This window comes from Quercus robur, chromosome 1 (assembly GCF_932294415.1).
Source record: "Quercus robur chromosome 1, dhQueRobu3.1, whole genome shotgun sequence".
Lineage (NCBI taxonomy): Eukaryota > Viridiplantae > Streptophyta > Magnoliopsida > Fagales > Fagaceae > Quercus > Quercus robur.
In genome coordinates this window covers 42,689,897-42,712,158 of record NC_065534.1, presented here as the reverse complement: position 1 = coordinate 42,712,158, position 22,262 = coordinate 42,689,897, and the positions used below count along the sequence as shown (strand labels likewise).

The window sequence follows — 22,262 nt, the reverse complement described above, 5'->3', positions numbered from 1 at the left end:
ACAAGAGCGTGTTCCACATATCATTCTTTTTCTTTCCACACGCTCTCGAGATATCATATCTGGTGTTTGCTATTCTGAATGGTTAAAGAGGCCACGCAAATGTGAGGCTCATCCCATCTCATTTCCAAGCTCAATCATAATCAATTGTATTGTAAATATACATATCTCAGTCGAGGAATCGACTGATGAATCAAATCAGGCCGAAACAGTTTCGTTATTTCACAGAGTAGCTCTACTGTTTTTCACGTGTCAACAAAATTTAATCGATCTGTGATATAGCTCACTGATATTCAGACTGATTCAATATTTACATTAGCTACAGTTCATCATCAACATTCAAACAGAGAAGGTAAGCTATTAAGCCAACCACAGGGACAAATCTAAGATAGTTTACTATCTCAGCCTTGCTTTTCTGAACATTTTGAAGGTTGTCACCTATCAACCAAGGCTGGAAAATTATGTAAAAGCATATATCCCAAATGAACGCATAAGCCAGCCTCTCAGATCCTAGATAGCTGATCAAGAAGTTCCATCTCTCTCCTATGCTCCCAAAATTTCCATCCATTCTACCAAAAAGTGCCCACAATCCAGATATGAGACACATGGCCCCACCAATTAGTCCAACAATGGGTGCACCGTTGGTCATCACAGATCCAAGTTGTGAGCGCTCTCTTGGAGGGTAGTCTGAATCTGCCTCATTCAGCCGGATAGCCATGTAAGGTATTAAGAATGCTGGCATCAAAAGAACAAGTGACAAATTGGTCAATGGAACCTCAGTAAGCAACCTCATGAAGCATGAGAGTTTGAGAGTTTAAATTCAACCCCAATTACAATGGTTAGTCAAGCCTGGCCGCCACACATTTAAATTCAAGCGAATGATATGTACTTTTGAGCTACATGGTCAACTGATATAACCACTCATGAAGCATGAGAGTTTGAGAATAGCATACTGTTTGTGAGGAACATCTGCAGGCCCCATAGGACATCCAGAGACCCCTTGTATCTGTCCCTCTTACGATCCGTGAAAAGCAAAGGAGCAAACATGAACGTCCACCCAATGACAAAATTGAATAATCCTTCAGATATCTGATGCAGTAATGGTGCAGCATCATAAAGATGTTTAGATCAAAAAGCATGGTGGAAAATGGTGAGGTGCCAAGCAAATTGACATAGCATAATGATCCTTACCGGATGAAGAACTGGGGCATCAATTAGACGAATGCCAACTGCTCTGCCAAAAGGTTTATTGCAGAAATTATCAAGGATTGAACATAATAAGAATTTGCTCCATAAACCAGAAAGCAAAGTAATCAACTACTAGTACTGCATAGAGTTAATAAAAGTAAATCAAATAACAGCATCCCATGCGAAGGGGGGGAAATAGGAAGAAGAAGCAGAAGAAGAAGAAGAAGACCAAAGCATATGTTGTTTGCCTATGAAACTTATAAAAAAAAAATGTTGTTTTCCTATAATTCTATCAAAACAGCCACCTTTTGAAAATCCCTAGAGAACCAGTACAACATATGCTTACAATTCTTTTAAATATTAAGAAAACATAAATTTTGCTTTCCCTCCCCCCTCCCTTCTGTTGTTTCTCATCCCAAATGGATAAGGAAAAAAGATGGAGATATCCTCTCAACTAATGATGAAAACTGTTATCACTTGTTGATATAAAGATATAAATAAAAAATGACCTGTTTCAAATGCCCTGGAATATTGAGGTAATAAGTTCTGCCAAAAAAACAATGAAATATTGCTGTTTATATTAACATAGTGAAATATCATCTATACAGTAGGGATGAATACCTTAGATAAGAAATTCATTTATATATATATATATATATATATGATAAGAAACAAATAACATCAAGGATGAGATACCATCCATAATAACTAGGTGAAAAGATTTCAAAATAGAAGCATCACGAATCTATCAGAATTGAGAGGGAGACTCATAATTGAGAAGTTTAACATCACAAATGAAGCATAACAAACAAACATTGAACATACCAGAGTTCATAAGAGGCAAGATAAAGAAGAAATTGAGAGAAAGTCCAACAAGAGAGTTTATTGTGTCTGAACTGATGGCCCATACAGGATCTCCCTGTTATAACGCAAGAAAACTTAATTTATTCAAATTTGAACTTTGATCCATTTCCTTTGGGTAATAATATTGTAGTGAATGAAATGCTACTTTTATCAGATTTAAAACAAAGAGGGAGCAATAGAAAAAAGTTGTTGAAAAAGAACCATATGCAATATATAACTAATCAAAAAGCTTTTAGACAGCCATGCTTCATCAAAGGATTTATTTTGCAGTATTGCCAAGTTAAACTTGAACAGATAACGCTGTACTGTACTGCAAGGAAATCCAAAATTGAGATACTAATAAGTTGTTAAGTTTATAATGATTAATGGCATTTGTAGGAAGCTACCACAGGAGGTCTGGTTTCACTTTATTTGGTATTACAGGGAAATTCCAAAGCATAGTTTCATTGCTATATATGATTCCTTCTAATTTCTGGAATAGGATCCTAAACTCGTGTCAATTCAAAAAGATCCGTGGTAGCTGAAAAGTGCCATGATTCCTTTCCTCTTTGCCACTCATCAAGCTCAGAACTTGACCTACACTTTTCTTTCTCGATAAATTTAACTCAATTATCAGGCCAAAAATAAGCTTCGGATGTCGTGTGACAATGAAATGATCTCAATTTATTTTCCCATCAATGGTTATGAACGCAAATTCCACATATAATTTTTTTTTTCTTCTTAAAAAAGAAGAAGTGTAATTCTACTTTATGCAGCTCATTCTAAGTTTCAAACCCACTAAGGTAATGCTTGGTAACTCTAGCGCCAGTAGAGAATGAATTCTGGTAAAATAAATTATCATGAGAAGTAGTGCTTGGTAGTATGTTGAACAACATACTAAAAAGTAGTTTCTAAAAATAAAAAATAGTAATCATACAAGCCAAAAAAAAAAAAAAAGAGGAAAGTAGTATCAAACACCGGCTAAAGAATTACATTAGTGCATTAATTTGGAGTTTTGGACAAATGTTTTCAATTCCCAAAAATCCGTAAAAAGACGAAATAAATATGCTTATTAATTAAGGACAAGAATCACATTTCAAAATAACCAAGCAATTGGGTTGAGAAAAAACAAACTTAGAAAAAGAAAAAGAAAAAGAAAAAAAAAAGCGAAAGTGAATTAAGAGCATAGCTACCGGGGCGTAAGGGAGCAAGAAGAGGTAGAGAATGTAAACTCCCTCAGCAACCCACAGAAGGAATTGCAGCACGCGCCTTAGATTGTCGTCTTCGGAGGATGACGTGGCAGTAACGTTAGTCTTGCGGCGTGACGCGTGGCACACAGTACTGGTCCTAACAACATAATCATCATTGGAGACGATGAGTGGCGTTGTGTTCAAACTCCTCCTTGGTGGTTTGGCCAATATTTGGGAATGAGACTGACATAATAATAGTAGTGGAACTGGAAGTGAAGAAGGTTTTGATGATGAGCTGAAGTAGTTGCAGTTGCAGTTGCAGACCAGAGCTTGTTGCCACATTATTATTTTTCTGTTTCTGTTTCTATTTCTATTTCTGGTTCTGGGAAGAGAGTGTGGTTGTTCAGCTATACCTATGAACACCACCCATATATACTATTATTATTTTCCTAGGAAATAGATAGATGGATAGACAAGTCAACTACAACTACTACTATTTTCTTCGTTAATCTGGGGTTGAAGCTTAGCCGAGGTTAATTTGTTATAGTAATTGTCAGGTGCTTAATCGTCATGTCGTATTAATAAATGACTAAAGGAAAACGACCTACAGTTTTTTTTTTTTTTTTTTAAGAGAAAACGACCTACAGTTTTCTGCACTGCCTCTGCGCTTAATAATATGGAGTATAATATAATAAAATACTAGTGAAATTTACAAACCTGCCATTATGTACGGTACTTTCACATACCAAGCCCGAGAGTGAGACGGAGAGTGTTTTTTTGGTCTGTGCTATTGACACTATAGCTACAGTAGCTTCTCTTTTTTTTTTTTTTTCTTCTGTCATCGGTTTGTGTCTTTTAAATATTTATATGAGTTGGCATACAAATTTTACAATATTTTTATAATTATTGAGGTGTCAATTTTTTATAGGTTGAAAAAAATAATAATAAAGTATGAGACTGTGACCAACCATGACTAAAAATATATATTTTGTGAAAATGTTGTAACACTTGTTGTTATCACAATATTTTCACAATCGTTAAGATCTTAGTTTCTTATAGATCAAATAAAAAATACTAAGTCCACAATATTTTCACATTAATTTCACAACAAGTCATAGGTACTATTGATGGATAAAAAAGTGATATCAGTCGTGGGTCTATTTTAAAAACAGTAACAACTTATCATCTAGAATTTTTTATAAAAATATTATGAAGATAACATTTCTATAAAATAAATAATAATATATCAGACTGAAACTTACCACGGCTGAAAATAAAGTTATTGTGAAAATATTGTGACATTTTGTTGTGTTCTTAGGCTTCTTTTTTGGTTTAGTCAAATTTGGTGAGCAAAAATTCACTATTTCATGCACAATTTTCTTCTGTTAAATTTTTGTTTGTTGTTTCTTTTAATGCATAGTTTAAAGTGGTTGTTCCAATTAAAAACTAATAACAATTTATCACGAAGGATTTCTTGTGAAAATGTTGTGGTTGTAGTATTTCTCTAAAATAAAATTATAAAAGATCATACCAAGGCCCACCATAGCTAAAATAAAGGTATTGAGAAAATATCATGACATTTATTGTGTTCCTAACTTTTTTTTTTAGCCATTTGTTGAGCTAAAATTCATAATTTTACGAATAGATTTCTTGGGCTAACTTTTTTTTTTTTTTTAACACATTGGTTAAAGTAAAAAACACATAGTTTTACTAACAAAAAAGAATTATGGAAAAAAGTACTTTCCACCTTTATGTTTGAGATAGTTTCATCCCCCAACCTTAAAGTTGAATAATTTTCTCTTTTATATTTTGTAGACAAGTATATAGTCCATGTTGTTAATCTTTTAGTTAAACCTTAACAAAATCTTATTTGTAAGGACTAAAAAAAATAAATGCCCAAGCCCACTTAGATCTGTGATATCCTGTCCTTCAAATCTAGCCCAAAAAATAGAATTTTTAAAGAGAGTGGGAAATGGATCCAAGTGCAATCCTAGCCTAAGTCTAAGCTTGAGGCAAAGAAGTCCAGAATAAAAGATAAGTGTGATTCAAACAACAATTGGAATTAATGGCTTCCTCGGGTAAGTCTGAGGATCAGTTTCTTGTTTACAAATATAGTTCAAGTTTACACTTGGTCCCTCACTATTCTCTTTCTTGTTCTATCAACAGTGTAAAAAATGTTCATCCTCTTTTCTTAGGTGGATCCCCTTCCTTTTATAGCTCTTTTCCATGCATCTTAGCCCTCCACTTGGACAACTCCAAGCATTTCTCCGGATACTTGTCCCATCAAGGCTCTAATGAAGATGGTAGAAGGAGATGCTAGTTGTGAAGTTACTATTCAAGGGGTTATTTCCACATTAATGCAGATGATAAGGTTGGTGATGGGTATTAAATGCGGAGGTGGATGGTATATCCTCCAAGAAGCTTCCTCCCATCATCCTTGTTCAAGTTGCCATACCCTTTCCTCTCCTCAGGTAGGTGGAACTTTAGGGGCTTGCTTACCCTTCATTAACCTGGATTGTGAAGATTGTTCCTTTGTTGAGACTCCTCAGTCCTCAGACCCCACACAATATCCCCCTAAAACCCTACCTTTAGGTGTCACCCTAAGAGTGAGGTTTTAGTAACAATGAGAGGTCGGTGCTTGCCATCGTGTTCCCACCTGGGTATTTCATTTCACCTGCCTTGTGAATGTTCCTAACGCATCGGTATCCATGTCACTACAGTTATTGCATCAAGCAGTTATTGTCCCCCCACATTGTACGGTGCGATGATGATCCAACGGCCCAGATTTCCTGGGGTTAATGAGTGGGAAATTTACCGCTCATTTCCCACCTCTATATAAAGGGAGAATGGGAGTAAATTTCCCATTTACACACACTCCATATATCTTCTTTGAAGCAGCAGTCCGAAGAGATCTTCTCTTAGTGCTCGTAAGTGCCTTTGGCCTTTCATCCATTGTCCTAAAGGAAGCGGTTTTTCTTTTTCTTTTTCTTCTTACTCTTTCCAGATAGGAATATATGGGTAGATTTGCCAAACTATTTGATACTCCCGAAGGCATGGCCGTATTAAGGGAAAAGTATAGGATCCCTGACAATGTAGAACTCAAACACTGCGAGTTAGGAGAGTGGTTAGTTAGTAAACCACCTGAGGTAGTTGTCATCCCCATAATTGCCTTTATTGAAGGTGGAATGCGAATTCCCATGGGTAGAGTTACTAAGGATTTCCTCATTAATTTTAGGATTTGCTGCACTCAGTGCTCACCCAACCTCTTTAGGGTCCTTGGTAGCATAGACATGTTAAACCAAAAAATAGGGACCAACCTTACTTGCCATGATGTAAATTAGGTTTATAATTGTCAAAAAGGTAAGGAAAAGGGTTATTACTTTAGGTGTAAGGTCCCCACAATTAGGTTGATTTCCTGTATCCCTAATTCTAATAAGGGTATGGACGAAGACTTCCTTATTGTCTTGGGTGAATGGCACGATGGTTTGCATTGTCCTACCCAACATAGGGAACCATGTAGGGTGCCCGAGGAACTAGAATGACTTAGACCACCTTTTTCAACTTGTATAATCTTTGATCATTCTTTTGCCTAATCTGACTAACCTCATCTTCTTGTTTTCTTTACAAACAAATTTCATATTGCCTTGAACAAAAACTTAGTGAATTTTGCGGACCTCAACCGTATTCTACAATCCAAAAATTTCCTCCACTGAGACAGACAGCTTCGGGCGATGCACGTAATTCTCGAATTCAAGCCTATCTCCACGCATTTCTAGTCTTCCAAGTACGTGATTAAAGCCAAAGACCCGAGCTCGCGTTGGTTGACGTAGCTGTCCCTAAATTTCTGACCAAACCACCCCCCCCCCAATACTCAGGACACTTAACTTCCCGCTTCACTTGTGACCAAGCTCCTTTACTCCCATGAACAACCTCTTTCCTTCAACGAAGAACGGGAAGAGCCAGTGTCTGAACCTACTCAGGAGGATGTAGAGAAAGACTTTAAAGTCTTTTATTGAACAGACTCTGAAGATCCTCCAGAACCTATTCACCATCGCCTCGTTGTTGCACAAGTTAGTACCAGTCAAGAAGCAGCCGACATTCCTGAAGCCATGGTACTCGAGGAGAAAATGTCCAACCAACTAGCCCTACTCGCTGTCCACGCCGGGGAAATGCTCCCGAGGTCCCTATCGTACCCCAGCCACCTTCTCCTGCCCTATCTCATATCTCTACTGCAAATGCCCCCGAGAAATAAAGAAAAAGGGGGAAGCAGACTGAGAGCTCTGAAGAGGGGGAGATACTCCAACCTACTCAACAGCCGCCCACCAAAGAGCCCAGAATTACAAGGGCGCAACAATAGAAAGGTACTTCCACCAGGGCTGGTAAAAGCACTAAAGGGAAATAGTGCTACAAGGCTACTATATGGAATCCATCCTTCGTGCTCAGTACGGGAGACCTTGTCACATCTGAGGCATTACTTAGGGATGCCCAGAAGGGCAGGTCCGAGTTGGTGTCCAAGTGCCTAGAAAAGGCCTTACTTCTTCCTGATGACATGCAAGAACTAAAGGGGCTGAGGAAACGTGAGGTGTTCCTCTCATTAAAGAGGGACCTTGCAAAGGTTAGTTTTTATACCTCCACTTTAATACCACTTCCTCATATCCTTTACATTAAAATGGTAACATGTGTGTGCATTTTTCCCTGAACACAAGTTGTGCAAGTGTCTTTCGTGGCTGAGGAATAGGTCGACCACGCTCTGTCAAAATCCTGAGAGGCGGAAAGTAAATTGGCCCATTCGGATAAGGCTCTCGCTTAGGTAGAGAAAAAGTAGAAGGATTCACTCTTCCATCTAGCTAAGGCTGAGAGAGGGCATAAGAATGCTGAAGCTGCTCTGGGAGGGTTTGAGAAGCAAGCCGAGGAGTTGCGGGTTTCTCTGAAGAAGATTGAAATGCAACTAGCCTCAGCCAAAGAGCAAATCAAACTTCAACAGAAAGAACTTAAGGGCAAGGATGCTAAAAAAGCGAAAGCTGAACAAGCCATGTATGACGTTGGCATGACTAAAACTGCCCAAAGCTTAATTGCTCAACTCAAAGATGTGGCTTGGGCCCTTTGTCTTGAAGTTTAGGGTGAAGCCCTTAATGCTGCTGGAGTTGGTGCTGACTCTGATCTCAGGGGGACCGACAAGGTTTATTACCCCCCATCTCTCCGTGTCGCTCCCAACTCTGCCCTTCCTCCACCAGATCTGTGCTATACCTCCTTGATACCCAAGTCCACAATAGCCCCAACTTCTGTGCCTTTTGCTAGAAAAGAAAAAGAAAAACAGACCCCAACTCCAGTGATGGAGTTGGAGTCAAAAGAAGTTGCAGAAGTTGAGCAATTGAAAAAGAAGAAAAAAGAGAAAGAGAAGGAGGTTGTGGCCTAGTTCCCTCAACTTTAGCACTTAGGCAGTTTTTGTAATGGGCTAGGTTTAGTAGACATCCCCCTTTTTTTTTCTTCCTTTTTTTTTGTAGTCACTTTTTGGACTTAAATGAATATATCCAAGTTTTACTGCATTCTTGTTTTGCATAACTACTAATTTTCTTACTTCACCATATATAACACACGTTCTATTGATTAAAATGTATGGCCTTAAGTATATTAAGTCACCTTAAACCTAACAGTATGATCCAATAATCTGGACAGATTTATAGTCAAGCTTCTGAATTGAACCCTATTTACCTAAAGGTTAATTTTTCTCAGTCCTTAACTAATTTCTTACAAGAGTAAATTTACCTGAGGCTTATGACTTGAGGAGTCAAAAAAGGCTGAGGTTTTGTTTGAGATTTAACCATTCTCACGTAAGAGTTAATTTACCCAAGGCTTGTGACCCGAGGAGTCGAACCAGGTCGAAGTTCTGTTTAACACTTAACCAATTTCACATAAGACTTAATTTACCCAAGGCTTGTGACTTGAGGAATCGAATAAGGCCTAGGTTCTGTTTAACACTTAACCAATTTCACATAAGAGTTAATTTACCCAAGGCTTGCGACCCGAGGAGTCGAACAAGGCCGAGATTCTGTTTAACACTTAACCAATTTCACATAAAACTCAATTTACCCAAGGCTTGTGACCTGAGGAGTCGAACAAGGCCGAGGTTCTATTTAACACTTAACCAATTTCACATTAGAGTTAATTTTAATGAACAACTTAAGAAAACCGTGCACCAAATAGCAAACGGAAAGAACTAAATGGAATCCAAAGTATTATTAATAATAATATCTATGTAGATTATTTACATTCCATGGGTATGGAACAACATTCTTGTCCAAATCTTCTAAGTAACAGGCCCTGATAGCTACTGATGTGATACGATATGGACCTTCCCAATTAGGTCCTAATTTTCCCCATGATGGATTCTTCGCAATTCCTACTACTTTCCTTAAAACCAGGTCTCCAGGAGCTAGTGGCCTTACCTTAACTTATTTGTCATATCCTTACCTAAGTTTCTGCTAATAATGTGCCGTTTTGACCATGGCCACCTCTCTTCTTTCGTTAACTAACTCCAAGCTTGTTAAGAGCAAATGGTTATTTTCTTCCACACTGAATTGGTTAGTTTTTAGGGTCGGGAACCCAGTCGAGAGGTATGACCACTTCGAACCCATAGGTCATTGAGAACAGAGTTTCCCCAGTTGATCTTTGTGGTGTGGTGCGATATACCCATAATACATATGGTAACTTGTCCACCTATTTCCCTTTCGCTTCACCCAGCCTCTTCTTTATTGACTACTTCTACTTGCCCGTTTCCTTGTGGATAAGACGGAGTGGAATATCTGTTTCTAATACCTAACTCCCCATAATATCTTCTAAAGGCCTTATTGTCAAATTGGAGCCAATTTTTTGAGATTAATGTATGGGGGATTCTGAATCTGGTTACAATATTCCTCCAAACAAACTTCTTTGCATCCACATCTCTAATATTAGATAATGGCTCAGCTTCAACCCATTTTGTGAAGTAGTTGGTCCCGATGAGAAGCCATCTTCGGTTTCCTGCTGCCCTTGGGAATAGCCCCACTATGTCTAAGCTCTACTGAGCAAATGGCCAAGGACAGGAGAGTGGATTCAAGACTCCTCCAGGTTGGTGGATACTTGGGGTGTATCTTTGATACTTGTCACACTTCTTAACATAATCTTGAGCAGCCTTTTGCATACTAGGCCACCAATACCCTTGGGTGAGAGCTCTATGTGACAAGGACCTTCTCCCGGTATGACTTCCACAAATTCCTTCATGTAACTCTTCCAACAAGGGTTCCACAGTTTCAGGATGGACGCATAGCAAATATGGTCTCAAGTATGAGCGTTTATACAATTTTTGCTAATATCGTGGAGCTTTTCTTTGAAACTTCTCGACCTCACCTTTGTCTTCAGGTAGTGACCCATTCCTTAAGAATGAAACTAATGGATCCATCCAACTTGGACCAACTTGTATGCTATGTACTCTGTTCGATGTCTGATCACTATGGTCGAAAACCATCATATCCTCGTCGATTATAACCCGAGGAAGGCCTAATCTCGAAGAGGTGGCCAACTTAGCCAACAAATCCACATGGGAGTTCTAGCCTCTTGGGATCTGCCTTATGTAAAAAACTTTAAAGTAGGATTGAGCTTGTCTAACTTTATTGAGATATCCTTGCATTCATTGGTCCCTGGTCTCAAATTCTTCATTAACTTGCCAACCACTAGCCTTGAATTCGAGAAAACCTCTACAACCTTTCCTCCCATCTTGCTAACCGTTATCATTCCAACCAATAAAGCTTTATATTCTACTTCATTATTTGTGGCTGGAAATCCCAATCTCAAGGTTTTTTCCACAGTTATCTTCTCCTAGGATATTAAGACAATTCCCACACCGGATCCTTTTTGATTAACTACACCATTAGTATAAACTTCCCAAGTTGGAAAACAAGGAATGGAAACTACCATGATCTTGAAGCCCAACATCTCACCTTCCACAAGCTCTTCGGTAAACTCAGCAACCAGGTCAGCCAGGACTTGTCCTTTTATAGCCATATGGGACATATATTTTATATCAAAAGCACCGAGCATTGTCCCCCATTTGGCAATCCTCCCCATGTAATCAGATTTCTGAAGCAATGCCTGCAAAGGGAGTTGGGTAAGAACCACCACGGTATGTGCTTGGAAATAATGAGGGAGTTTCCTTATTGCATGTATAATGGCCAAAACAACCTTTTCCAAGGGTAGGTAGCGAATTTCTACTTCTTGTAAGGATTTGCTGACGTAGTAAACAGGCCTTTACACCCCACCATCTATTCTAACCAAAACTAGACTCACTGCGTGGTTAGTAACTATTATATAAATGTATAAGACCTCCTCCTTCTCGAGTTAGAAGAGAATAGGAGGATGAGACAAGTACCTCTTTAATTCCTTAAAGGCATCAATACATTCCTTTGTCTACTCAAAATTCTTCCATTTGTGGAGGAGTTGAAAGAATGGCCAACAACAGTTTGCTAATCAAGATATGAACCTATTTAAGGCAACCATCATTCCTGTTAGCTTCTGTACTTCTTTGGGATTCCAAGGTGGATGCAGGTTATTTATGGCTTTAATCTAATCGGGATTAACCTCTATTCCCCAATGAGTGATCATATAACCAAAAAACTTGCCCGAACTAACACTAAAAGAGCACTTGGAAGTTTTAAGGCGCAACTTATGCTCCCTAAGCACCGCAAACACACTTCCCAAGTCGTTCAAATGCTCCGAAGTTTTACAACCATATCATCAATATATGCCTTCACACTCTTCCCAATTTGAAACACAAACATTCGGGTTTCCATCCTTTGATACGTAGATCTAGCATTCTTTAAGCCAAAAGGCATTACACGATAATGGTAATTCTCGGTAAGGGTTCGAAAAGATGACTTCTCTTGGTTAGGAAGGGCTAAAGGTATTTGATGATACCACTAGAAGGTGTCCAGAAAACTCATCCGAAGATGTCCAGTAGTCGCATCGACTAGTTGGTCAATCCGAGGTACAGGAAAAGGATCCTTTGGACATGCTTTATTCAGATCCATGAAATCAACACACATTCGCTACTTCCCATTCTTCTTTTTTACCACCACAATATTAGCTAGCCACTTAGGGTAAAAAGCCTCCTTGATTGCCTCTGCTTGCTTGAGTTTGATCACCTTTTCCTTCATTGCCTCAATGTGCTCCTCTAAAGAGTGCCGAGGTGGTTGCCTTTTTGGTACAGCTCTAGGATTCACATTCAAGTGATGGCATATAAAGTTTGGGTCGATTCTTGGTGCCTCATAAGAACTCCAAGCAAAAACATCCACGTTATCATTCAAAAAGGCTATAAGCTCCTCTTTTTCCACGGGGGGTAGTTGAGCCCCAACTTGAAAATACCTATTCACATTCGATCCGATCATCACTTTGTCCAACTCCTCATAGAGCAAACCCTGCTGCTTAGTCTCAAGTTTGACCTCGGGGTTCGTTAATTACTACGGGGCCTTTTCTGAGATAGAATAAGCCTTATCCAATGATTGTTGTTTGATAGTAGCCACTAGGCACTGCCTGACCATTGCCTGACTTCCAACAAGTTCCCCAACTCAGCCCTCAATGGGGTATTTCTTTAAGGTGCAGGGTGGATGATACCACTCCCATGGCATGAAGCTAAGGCCTAGCCAAAATAGCCATATAGGAGGAGTAAGCTTCAACCACAATAAAGTTTACTTGCACGACTTCATTCCCTGCTTGCACAGGTAGCCTAATCAGTCATCGGGGAATTATAGTTATCCCATCAAATCCAACCAACGGGAAATCATACTTGCTTAAATCCTCGAGCTTGAAATTCAACCCCTTTTACAGGGATAGGTACATAATCTCAGCTCCACTTCCTTGGTCCACAAGGACCCTCTCTACATCATAGCCCCCGATCCTTAGGGTCACAACCAGGGCATCATCATGGGGTTGAAAAGTCCCAACTGTATCCTCCTCCGAAAAACCTAAAATGGGCGATGCTCCATGCCTAACTCTTTTAAATTCTTAGACTTACTCCTCAAGCTCCGAAGTCAAAAATACTGACATAATGCTTGAAAGTGAATCTGCATCATGGCTGGGAGTGGTAAAAATCACATTGATTGTTCCCAAGGGTGGCCGAGGAGCCATTTCTCTTTGATACCCTACTCCGGTCTGATTTGTTTGCCTTGAAGGCTGATGCATAAACTGCTTCAATTTCCCGGATTTCACCAGTTGGTCCAAATGATCATGCAGAGATCTATAGTCTTCTATCATGTGTCCTCTATCTTGATGATACTGGCAATACAAACTTTGATTAGGCTTGGACAGGTCTCCTCTCATCTTATTGAGTCATTTGAAATAAGACTCATTTTTTATCTTCTCAAGGATTTGATATACCGGCTCCTTAAATACCGAGTTGACTATCTGTGTGTTATCCCTTAATGATTGGTTAGTGAACTCTCTTCTGGGTTAGCTATGATTATACCCCTCAACCTGAGGACCTTAATTTTCAGGGGGGAAAATTTTGGTTTTTCCTTTTCCTTGGGTTTGATCTTCCTCAACCTGCTTATGCTTGTTAATGCGGTCCATAAGCTGATGCATACTTTTGACGGGCTTCATAGTCAAGGACTTTCTCAAGTCGTGTTCTTTTAGGAGCCCAACCGTGAAGGTTCTGATGGCCATGTCCTCAAAATCCCCATCAATTTCATTAAACATCTCCCAGTATCTGTTAGAGTAGGTTTTGAGCGTCTCCCCCTCTCTCATCGCCATGGATAATAAAGAGTCTAAAGGCCTAGGGACCATGCTGCACATCACGAACCTAGCTCTAAAGGCCCTTGTCAACTCTTCATAAGGGCCTATAGAACCCTCTTCCAACCCATCAAACCATCTCATGGCAATAGGCCTGAGGCTAGATGGAAAAACCTTACACATAAGGACCTCATTCCTTGAATGAATGGCCATCCTTTTATTAAAGTGACTCATATGCTCCACAGGGTTTGTCCTCCCATTGTAAATAGTAAAAGTGGGCTAGGTGAAACGATGAGGGAGCTTGGCCATTATTCTTCGCGTAAAAGGTGACTTAGCAATTTGTCGTAGAGCTTTACTCATTGCATCATTTCCCATGCTCTTAAGGGAATGAGTTCTCTCCATGCCATTTACTATGCCTCTCCACCTTATCCAAGCGTGAAGATGTGGAGAAAGATTCACTAGGGGGAGTCCTAGACCTAGGTCTATAGTTACCATCTTCAGATCCTAAACTTGATGGGGGTGTCCGATTTCCCCTATCATGCGCCTTTCGTTGCAACTTTTTGCATAGATAATCAATCTCTAACTTGAGATTTCGTGTCTCTTGCTCATGGGAAACATGACCTCCAGTCCTGGAGTGGCTCCTACTAGTATGTCCTGTGTGCTGCGTTTCCACCCTAGCGCTAGGAGTTCGATCATGCTCTCAATTTCTCCTTCGCTCTAGACTAACAAAATGGTCCACACGCTGCGAGCCAATAGATTCCTCTCTATTTTGTCTAGAGTTAGCCATAACTTGGAAAAAGTGAATTCTAGATGAATTTCCCACAGACGGTGTCAATTGTAAGGAATGAAAAAATAAAGGCCCAAGCCCACTTAGATCAGTGATATCCTATCCTTCGAATCTAGCCTAAACAATAGAATTTTTAAAGAGAGTGGGAAATGAATCCAAGTGCAATTTTAGCCTAAGTCTAAGCTTAAGGAAAAGAAGTCCAAAACAAAAGATAAGTGTGATTCAAACAACAATTGGGATTAATGGCTTCCTCAAGTAAGTCCAAGGATCAGTTTCTTGATTACAAATATAGTTCAAGTTTACACCTGGTCCCTCACTATTCTCTTTCGTGTTCTATCAACAGTGTAAAAAATGTTCATCCTCTTCTCTCAGGTGGATCCCCTTCCTTTTATAGCCTTTTTCCATGCAACTTAGCCCTCCACTTAGACATCTCCAAGCATTTCTTCGGATACTTGTCCCATCAAGACTCTGATGAAAGTGATAGAAGGAGATGCTAGCTGTGAAGTTACTGTTTAGAGGTCATTTCCACATTAATGCAGTTGATAAGGTTGGTGGAAGGCATTAAATGCAGATGTAGATAGTATATCCTTTAGGAAGCTTCCTCCCATCATCCTTGTTCGGGTTGCCATACCCTCTCCTCTCCTCAGGTCTTTAAGGGATATCAGTTGTCCTAATTCCCTTTCTTTCTTCAGGTAGGTGGAACTTTTGGAGCTTGCTTACCCGTCATTAACCTAGATTGTGAAGATTTTTTCTTTGTTGAGACTCATCGGTCCTCAAACCCCACATACTTATGATTCCTAGAATATTTCATTGTGCAATATCTAAAATGCCTCACAAAATTTTAATGTCCCAAAAATTTACTTCATATATTTTGAGTTTATGTGTTAGTCATACTTAGAAAGTAAAAATGGTGATGGATGGTATTCTATTTGTTACCTAGAGAATACTAATTTATCAGTGGTTTAAATATTTTAAATTTATAATTTTATCTAATAGAAACTTCAATGACATATATTTCTTGTTATTTTATTATTTGTTTTCTTTCTTAAAAAAATGTTCATTAAAAATTAAGTAAAATAAGCATTGTAGTTAGGCTTATAAAATAAAATAATAAAGAAGGAAGTATGAATAACAAAATATTCATTGCAAATGGTTGTAGGTATTTAATTTGATGAAGAGTTTCAATTTTAGCATATGTCATCATTTATTGTGAAAATTTAAATATTGTGACAATGTTTTATCAAACCTTATTTGTTTATTGTTAAAAGATGACGGCATTTGTTATCATTCTTAGTAGATTTTTTTTGTGAATAGATTTATACTATCTTTAGTAAATAGGTTCTACGAAATGAAAAAAAATATATTTTCTATTAAATGATAACACGTCATCTGTTTCAAAATCCAACAAATGAGAGACATGCATACAAAAATAACTACCCACTAACACATGCCTTTCAATTGTTAGTGGGTTAGTTATTTTTTGCTGACATGTCTCACACTTATTGGATTTTGATACTGTTGATGTGGGGCCTGAAATTTGGAATCCCGGCCCACTTCACATTAAGGGCCCAAAGCCCAAACCGAAGAGCCCTACTGCCGAGGAGGTATGAGGAGAACCCCTTGATGGCCCAATAATATAGCCGAGGACAACCTCACGCTCAACGCCTCACAAAACGCCTGAAGAAAAGGACAAACTCAGTACAAAAGCAGTACAAGCTAGAAAGCTGCCAACACCATAACGTGGAGTCCAGCACCTGACAAGCCCATACCCCATACCATGCTATCCAGCTTTTCCCAACCACTCTGACGTGAAGATTGACAGGACGAGTAATTGCCCCAAACAAGGAGAAACTGACACGTAGATGAAGAAGGAAAATCGAATACTAGTATAAAAGGGAAAAAAGGAGGAGGGGGGGAGAGGCCCCTGAAAAAAGAAGGAAGAAAAAGGAGGAATGGTGAGAATGTAATTCTCCTCGGACTAATTCCGAGGAGTCAAACCTTTCAAACTACATTGATGCAAGGTTTAGCTACGCAGTCCAAACTCATCTTTGCATGATCGCTCATGAAACCGAGACCAGACCGAAACCCAGCGCCCAAAGGCAGGCCTTTCCAAACCCACTCTCTACAAATCATATTGTTCGGGCCCTTTACATACGAGCCCAATGTCGTCCTTGGGTCATTAAAAATCGTGTCCCTACAATTGGCGCCGTTTGTGGGAAGGCTTGCGCGTTGGCGCAGGTGGCGGTTGAGTCAACTCTCTAGCAAGCAGAGGTTCGCGGGGTTTCCTTCATCCCCGGCGGCATGCGGTTGTTGCTCCGACATAAACTTCTGCTAGGGGCTACGCCTTGCAGTGCCAATGGCGCGGGCAGCTCTAGGGGATTCTAGCCTCAAGCCAGCTCTCCCCGTCTTGCTCTAGGGGCTTACGTTCGAAAAATAAATAAATACAAAAGAAAAATCACAAGTTTTGGACAGAACCAAGGCCTTGCATGGTCCTCGGACTCAAGCCTATGGGGAAACCAAGTACTCAAAAGAAAAATCACAAGTTTTGGACAGAACCAAGGCCTTGCATGGTCCTCGGACTCAAGCCTATGGAGAAACCAAGTACTCAAAAGAAAAATCACAAGTTTTGGACAGAACCAAGGCCTTGCATGGTCCTCGGACTCAAGCCTATGGGGAAACCAAGTACTCAAAAGAAAAACTATAAGTTTTGGACAGAACCAAGGCCTTGCATGGTCCTCGGACTCAAGCCTATGGGGAAACCAAGTACTCAAAAGAAAAACTATAAGTTTTGGACAAAACCAAGGCCTTGCATAGTCCTCGGACTCAAGCCTATGGGGAAACCAAGTACTCAAAAGAAAAACTATAAGTTTTGGACAGAACTAAGGCCTTGCATGGTCCTCAGACTCAAGCCTATGGGGAAACCAAGTACTCAAAAGAAAAATTATAAGTTTTGGACAGAACCAAGGCCTTGCATGGTCCTCAAACTCAAGCCTATGGGGAAACCAAGTACTCAAAAGAAAAACTATAAGTTTTAGACAGAACTAAGGCCTTGCATGGTCCTCGGACTCAAGCCTATGGGGAAACCAAGTACTCAAAAGAAAAACTATAAGTTTTGGACAGAACCAAGGCCTTGCATGGTCCTCGGACTCAAGCCTATGGGGAAACCAAGTACTCAAAAGAAAAACTATAAGTTTTGGACAGAACCAAGGCCTTGCATGGTCCTCGGACTCAAGCCTATGGGGAAACCAAGTACTCAAAAGAAAAATCACAAGTTTTGGACAGAACCAAGGCCTTGCATGGTCCTCGGACTGAAGCCTATGGGGAAACCAAGTACTCAAAAGAAAAATCACAAGTTTTGGACAGAACCAAGGCCTTGCATGGTCCTCGGACTCAAGCCTATGGAGAAACCAAATACTCAAAAGAAAAACTACAAGTTTTGGACAGAACCAAGGCCTTGCATGGTCCTCGAACTCAAGCCTATGGGGAAGCCAAGTACTTAAAAGAAAAACTACAAGTTTTGGACAGAACCAAGGCCTTGCATGGTCCTCTGACTCAAGAAAAACTACGTTACATGGACCTTAGAATCTATCCGAGGAGAACTCCCCATTAACAGTCGGGTTAATCCTTAAACTGCATGGATTCCCCAGTCTACTCTCGGATCCTCAGTACCAAAGGGATTGATGCAATATGGAGCAATATGTTACCCAAAAACACAATCGAAGTCCCTCACTGCTCGGCTACCCTCTCGGATGAATTATTCAGAGTTTACCGTTCTCGGACATTTGTCTTGCATGCATCGCACAGCGCTCGGCCGTTATCTCGGTTAGTTCAAAGAGTTTAATTTATTGAGAATTACCATTGTTATACTTGATAATGTCAGTAAGTTCAAACTAGTAGGAATTTGTTTTAAGGTTTTTTCCTGCTCTAAGTATCATTAAAGGAAAGTGTATATTTAACATTCATGCACAAAGTAGTTGTTGCAGAAAAGAAAAGTATTTGAGATTAAGCAAATTCATTTCTTATTAAGACAAAAGAACAGTACAGTGTACAATGAAGGAGCTTAAATAAGCTCATATTAAAGCTAACTACACAAGCGAAAAGTAAAGATACAAAGGAATGAAAGAAAAGCTGAAGAAGAGGTGCAGAGAAGAGCCGCGCTGCCGCTTCAAAATTTCGTCTAAGGAAGCCATTCCTCAATACTTTTACATGCCTATAACTCAGGCAGCCAAAGAACCCAACGTGGGGCCTGCACCATTGAAGAAAAGGTGCAGAGAGCCCGGCTTCGGGCTAGCGCAGCTGAAGAAAAGGTGCAGGGAACCCAACTTGAGGCCCGCACCGTTGAAGAAAAGGTGTCGGGAACCGGAAGTTGAGGAGCCTCCACAAAAATTTGCCTGCGACAAAGCAGACGGCGCTGATGGCGGAAATTCTTTCTTCTGACACACCAAAAATCTGATGTGACCAGAACCTGCTTCAGATTTTGACTGAAAGAGGTGGGGGTACCATTCCCACCTTATCCAAGCGAGAGGTCACCTTAAATCTGTGCCTCCCCTGCCTAGACCATAGCACCTTAAGCCTTGGAAGGATCCGGTGCCTCTGTGGCGGGTAAGGTTCCTTCACCTTCACGCCAACCTCAAACATATGGCACTAAAGGAAGACGACACCGGAGGTGGGAACTGGTTATGGATAAAGGGTTATGATTCTGAAGAGAGCAGAAGGGTTTATATGCCAAGAGAATAACCACCTGTCCTACTTATATAAAGGGTAAGGAGGTGTCATTTAATTTAATTTGAGCAGATTCCCAAGAAACGCTGCAGACAAGGCAGCTCTGGCACAATTTCCAACGCTATCCGCCACCACAAGATTTAAAGGTCCTCGTGAAGGCGCGCCTCAAATACTGAAATGACAAAGGGCACTGTGCGGATGAAGAATAAAATAATGCCTCTTAATTCGGCACATCTCCCATGCAAATGGAAAAACACAAGCAGCAGTAAGGTACGGAACTTGAACAAGTCACGAGGTGGGCTCAGCATCACCAAAACCCTCCTTCCCAACTAAAAAGTCGGGAAGCAGGATTTCGAGGGGCTATTGTGGGGCCTGAAATTTGAAATCCCGGCCCACTTCACATTAAGGGCCCAAAGCCCAAGCCGAGGAGCCCTATTGCAGAGTAGGTATGAGAAGAACCCCTTGATGGCCCAATAATATAGCCGAGGACAACCTCACGCTCAACGCCACACAAAACGCCTGAAGAAAAGGACAAACTCAGTACAAAAGCAGTACAAGCTAGAAAGCTGCCAACACCATAACGTGGAGCCCAGCACCTGACAAGCCCATACCCCATACCATGCTATCCAGTTTTTCCCAACCACTCTGACGTGAAGATTGATAGGACGAGTAATTGCCCCAAACAAGGAGAAACTGACACGTAGATGAAGAAGGGAAATCGAATACTAGTATAAAAGGGAAAAAAGGAGGAGGGGGCGAGAGGCCCCCGAAAAAAGAAGGAAGAAAAAGGAGGAATGGTGAGAATGTAATTCTCCTCGGACTAATTCCGAGGAGTCAAACCTTTCAAACTACATTGATGCAAGGCTCAGCTACACAGTCCAAACTCATCTTTGCATGATCGCTCATGAAACCGGGACCAGACCGAAACCCAGCGCCCAAAGGCAGGCCTTTACAAACCCACTCTCTACAAATCATATTGTTCGGGCCCTTTACATACGAGCTCAATGTCGTCCTTGGGTTGTTAAAAATCGTGTCCCTACAGCTGACATGATATCATTTGATACCAAATATCTTCTCCTAAGAAATTATCATACTAAATAGATAGTCATACGTTAAATAGCTATTCTAAATTTAAATACATGGTTTGATACTACTTCCAAAAACAAAAAAATTTTCTATCTTAAATTTTCTCACTCAAGAGGCAGCACGTGCAACTTTTACTAGTATATATATAAAGAGCCAATAGGCTCATGAACAGTAATTTTGGTTTAGTAAGCTGCCATTTTTCCTTTTTTTTTTTTTTTTTTTTTTTTTTTTTACTTCAAGTTCGCCAGTTTGGTTGGAGTTTGTTTTTGTATTTTATTCTTTTTAAGAATCATTACATGTTACCACTGTGCACCCTTAGTGTGGTGGTCACTCCACAAGTATAAATGCTTGTAGGGTGTGGGGGAAAGGGTTGAGGTTCAAGTCTTTAGAAGGGAGTTTCACATACATATACACTTAAATTAGGCTAGAGTAGAAATTCTATCTTGTATCCAAAAAAAAAAAAAATCATTACATGTTTACTTTGTACTTGTAATATAAGCTTATATTTTATACACACAAAAAATGGCCAATATTATATACATTTGCCAAAAAAAATGATAAATATTGTACAAATTTTGTAAATGTGTACAACAAAGAGCCAATAGGCTGATGAACAACAATTTTGGTTTAGTGAACTACACTTTTCCTTTTTATTTTTTCTTCAAGTTCACCAGTTTGGCTTGAGCTTGTTTTTGTTTTTTATTTTTTTAAGGATCTTTATATGTTTACTTTGTACTTGTGATTTAAGCTTATATTTTATACACACAAAAAGTGGCAAATATTTTATACATTTTCAAAAAAAAAAATGATAAATATTGTACAAATTTTTTTGAATGTGTACAACATTTGCCAATTTTTATGTGTTTACAATATAAATTTACATTGTAAGTACAATGTAAATTTCTATATATAAAAAGAGTAAATGAGAAAAGTTACAGTAGTTTCACTACAGTAGTTTTGGTTTGTTCAATTTTCACTGTTTCACTGGCCAAGCTTTCATTTTCTTTTTTTTCTTTTTTGTGAATGCATAGAGCTACAATAGATGTGCTACATTATTTTTGGTTTGTCCAATTCGCATTGTTTCACATTATAATAAAATATTAACACAACAAATTGGCACAATTCACAATTGTTGAGGTGTTAATTCCTTATAAGTCAAAATAAAATAATAAAATATCATATTAGAACTAACCACAAGTAAAAATAAAGGTATTGAAGTACTACATTCACAATATTTTTCACAACACTTTCATAACAAATCATAGGTGGTAAATTGTTATTGGTTCTAATTTAAACTTATGAATGAAACTATTTTTTTGCCCACCAATAACAATCTACTACTTATAATTTATTGTAAAAATATCGTGAATATAATATTTTTTTGGTGAAAATGTTATGATATCTTATTGTCGTCACAATATTTTTAAAACTACTGAGTTGTCAATTCTTTGCAAATCAAAATAAAATATAACAAAATTATAAAGGTATTTTGAAAATGTTGAGCCATTTTTTGTGTTTTTATAAATTTTTTTTTGGTTTAGTCATTTTTTTGAGCCAAAATTCATTATTTTGCATACAATTTTTTTGGGTTGACCTTTTGTATATTTTTTTTCTTTGCACACCATTTTAAGTTAAAACACATAGTTTTACACTAAAAAACAAAAACAAAAACTTAGGAAAAACACTTTTTA

At 39.1% G+C, this 22,262-nt stretch overlaps 1 protein-coding gene across 1 annotated transcript; it reads right to left on the bottom strand.

Annotated features, from left to right (window-relative positions):
• Positions 1-79: 79 nt before the first annotated feature.
• On the bottom strand, positions 80-3,620 carry LOC126690174 (uncharacterized). The gene is made up of 5 exons (XM_050385305.1): positions 3,222-3,620; positions 2,011-2,104; positions 1,189-1,226; positions 951-1,086; positions 80-732 (listed from the first exon to the last, which is right to left on the bottom strand). Exons 1-5 carry the CDS (start codon positions 3,558-3,560, stop codon positions 317-319), a joined length of 1,023 nt encoding a protein of 340 aa, XP_050241262.1. The 5' UTR covers positions 3,561-3,620; the 3' UTR covers positions 80-316.
• Positions 3,621-22,262: the final 18,642 nt, after the last annotated feature.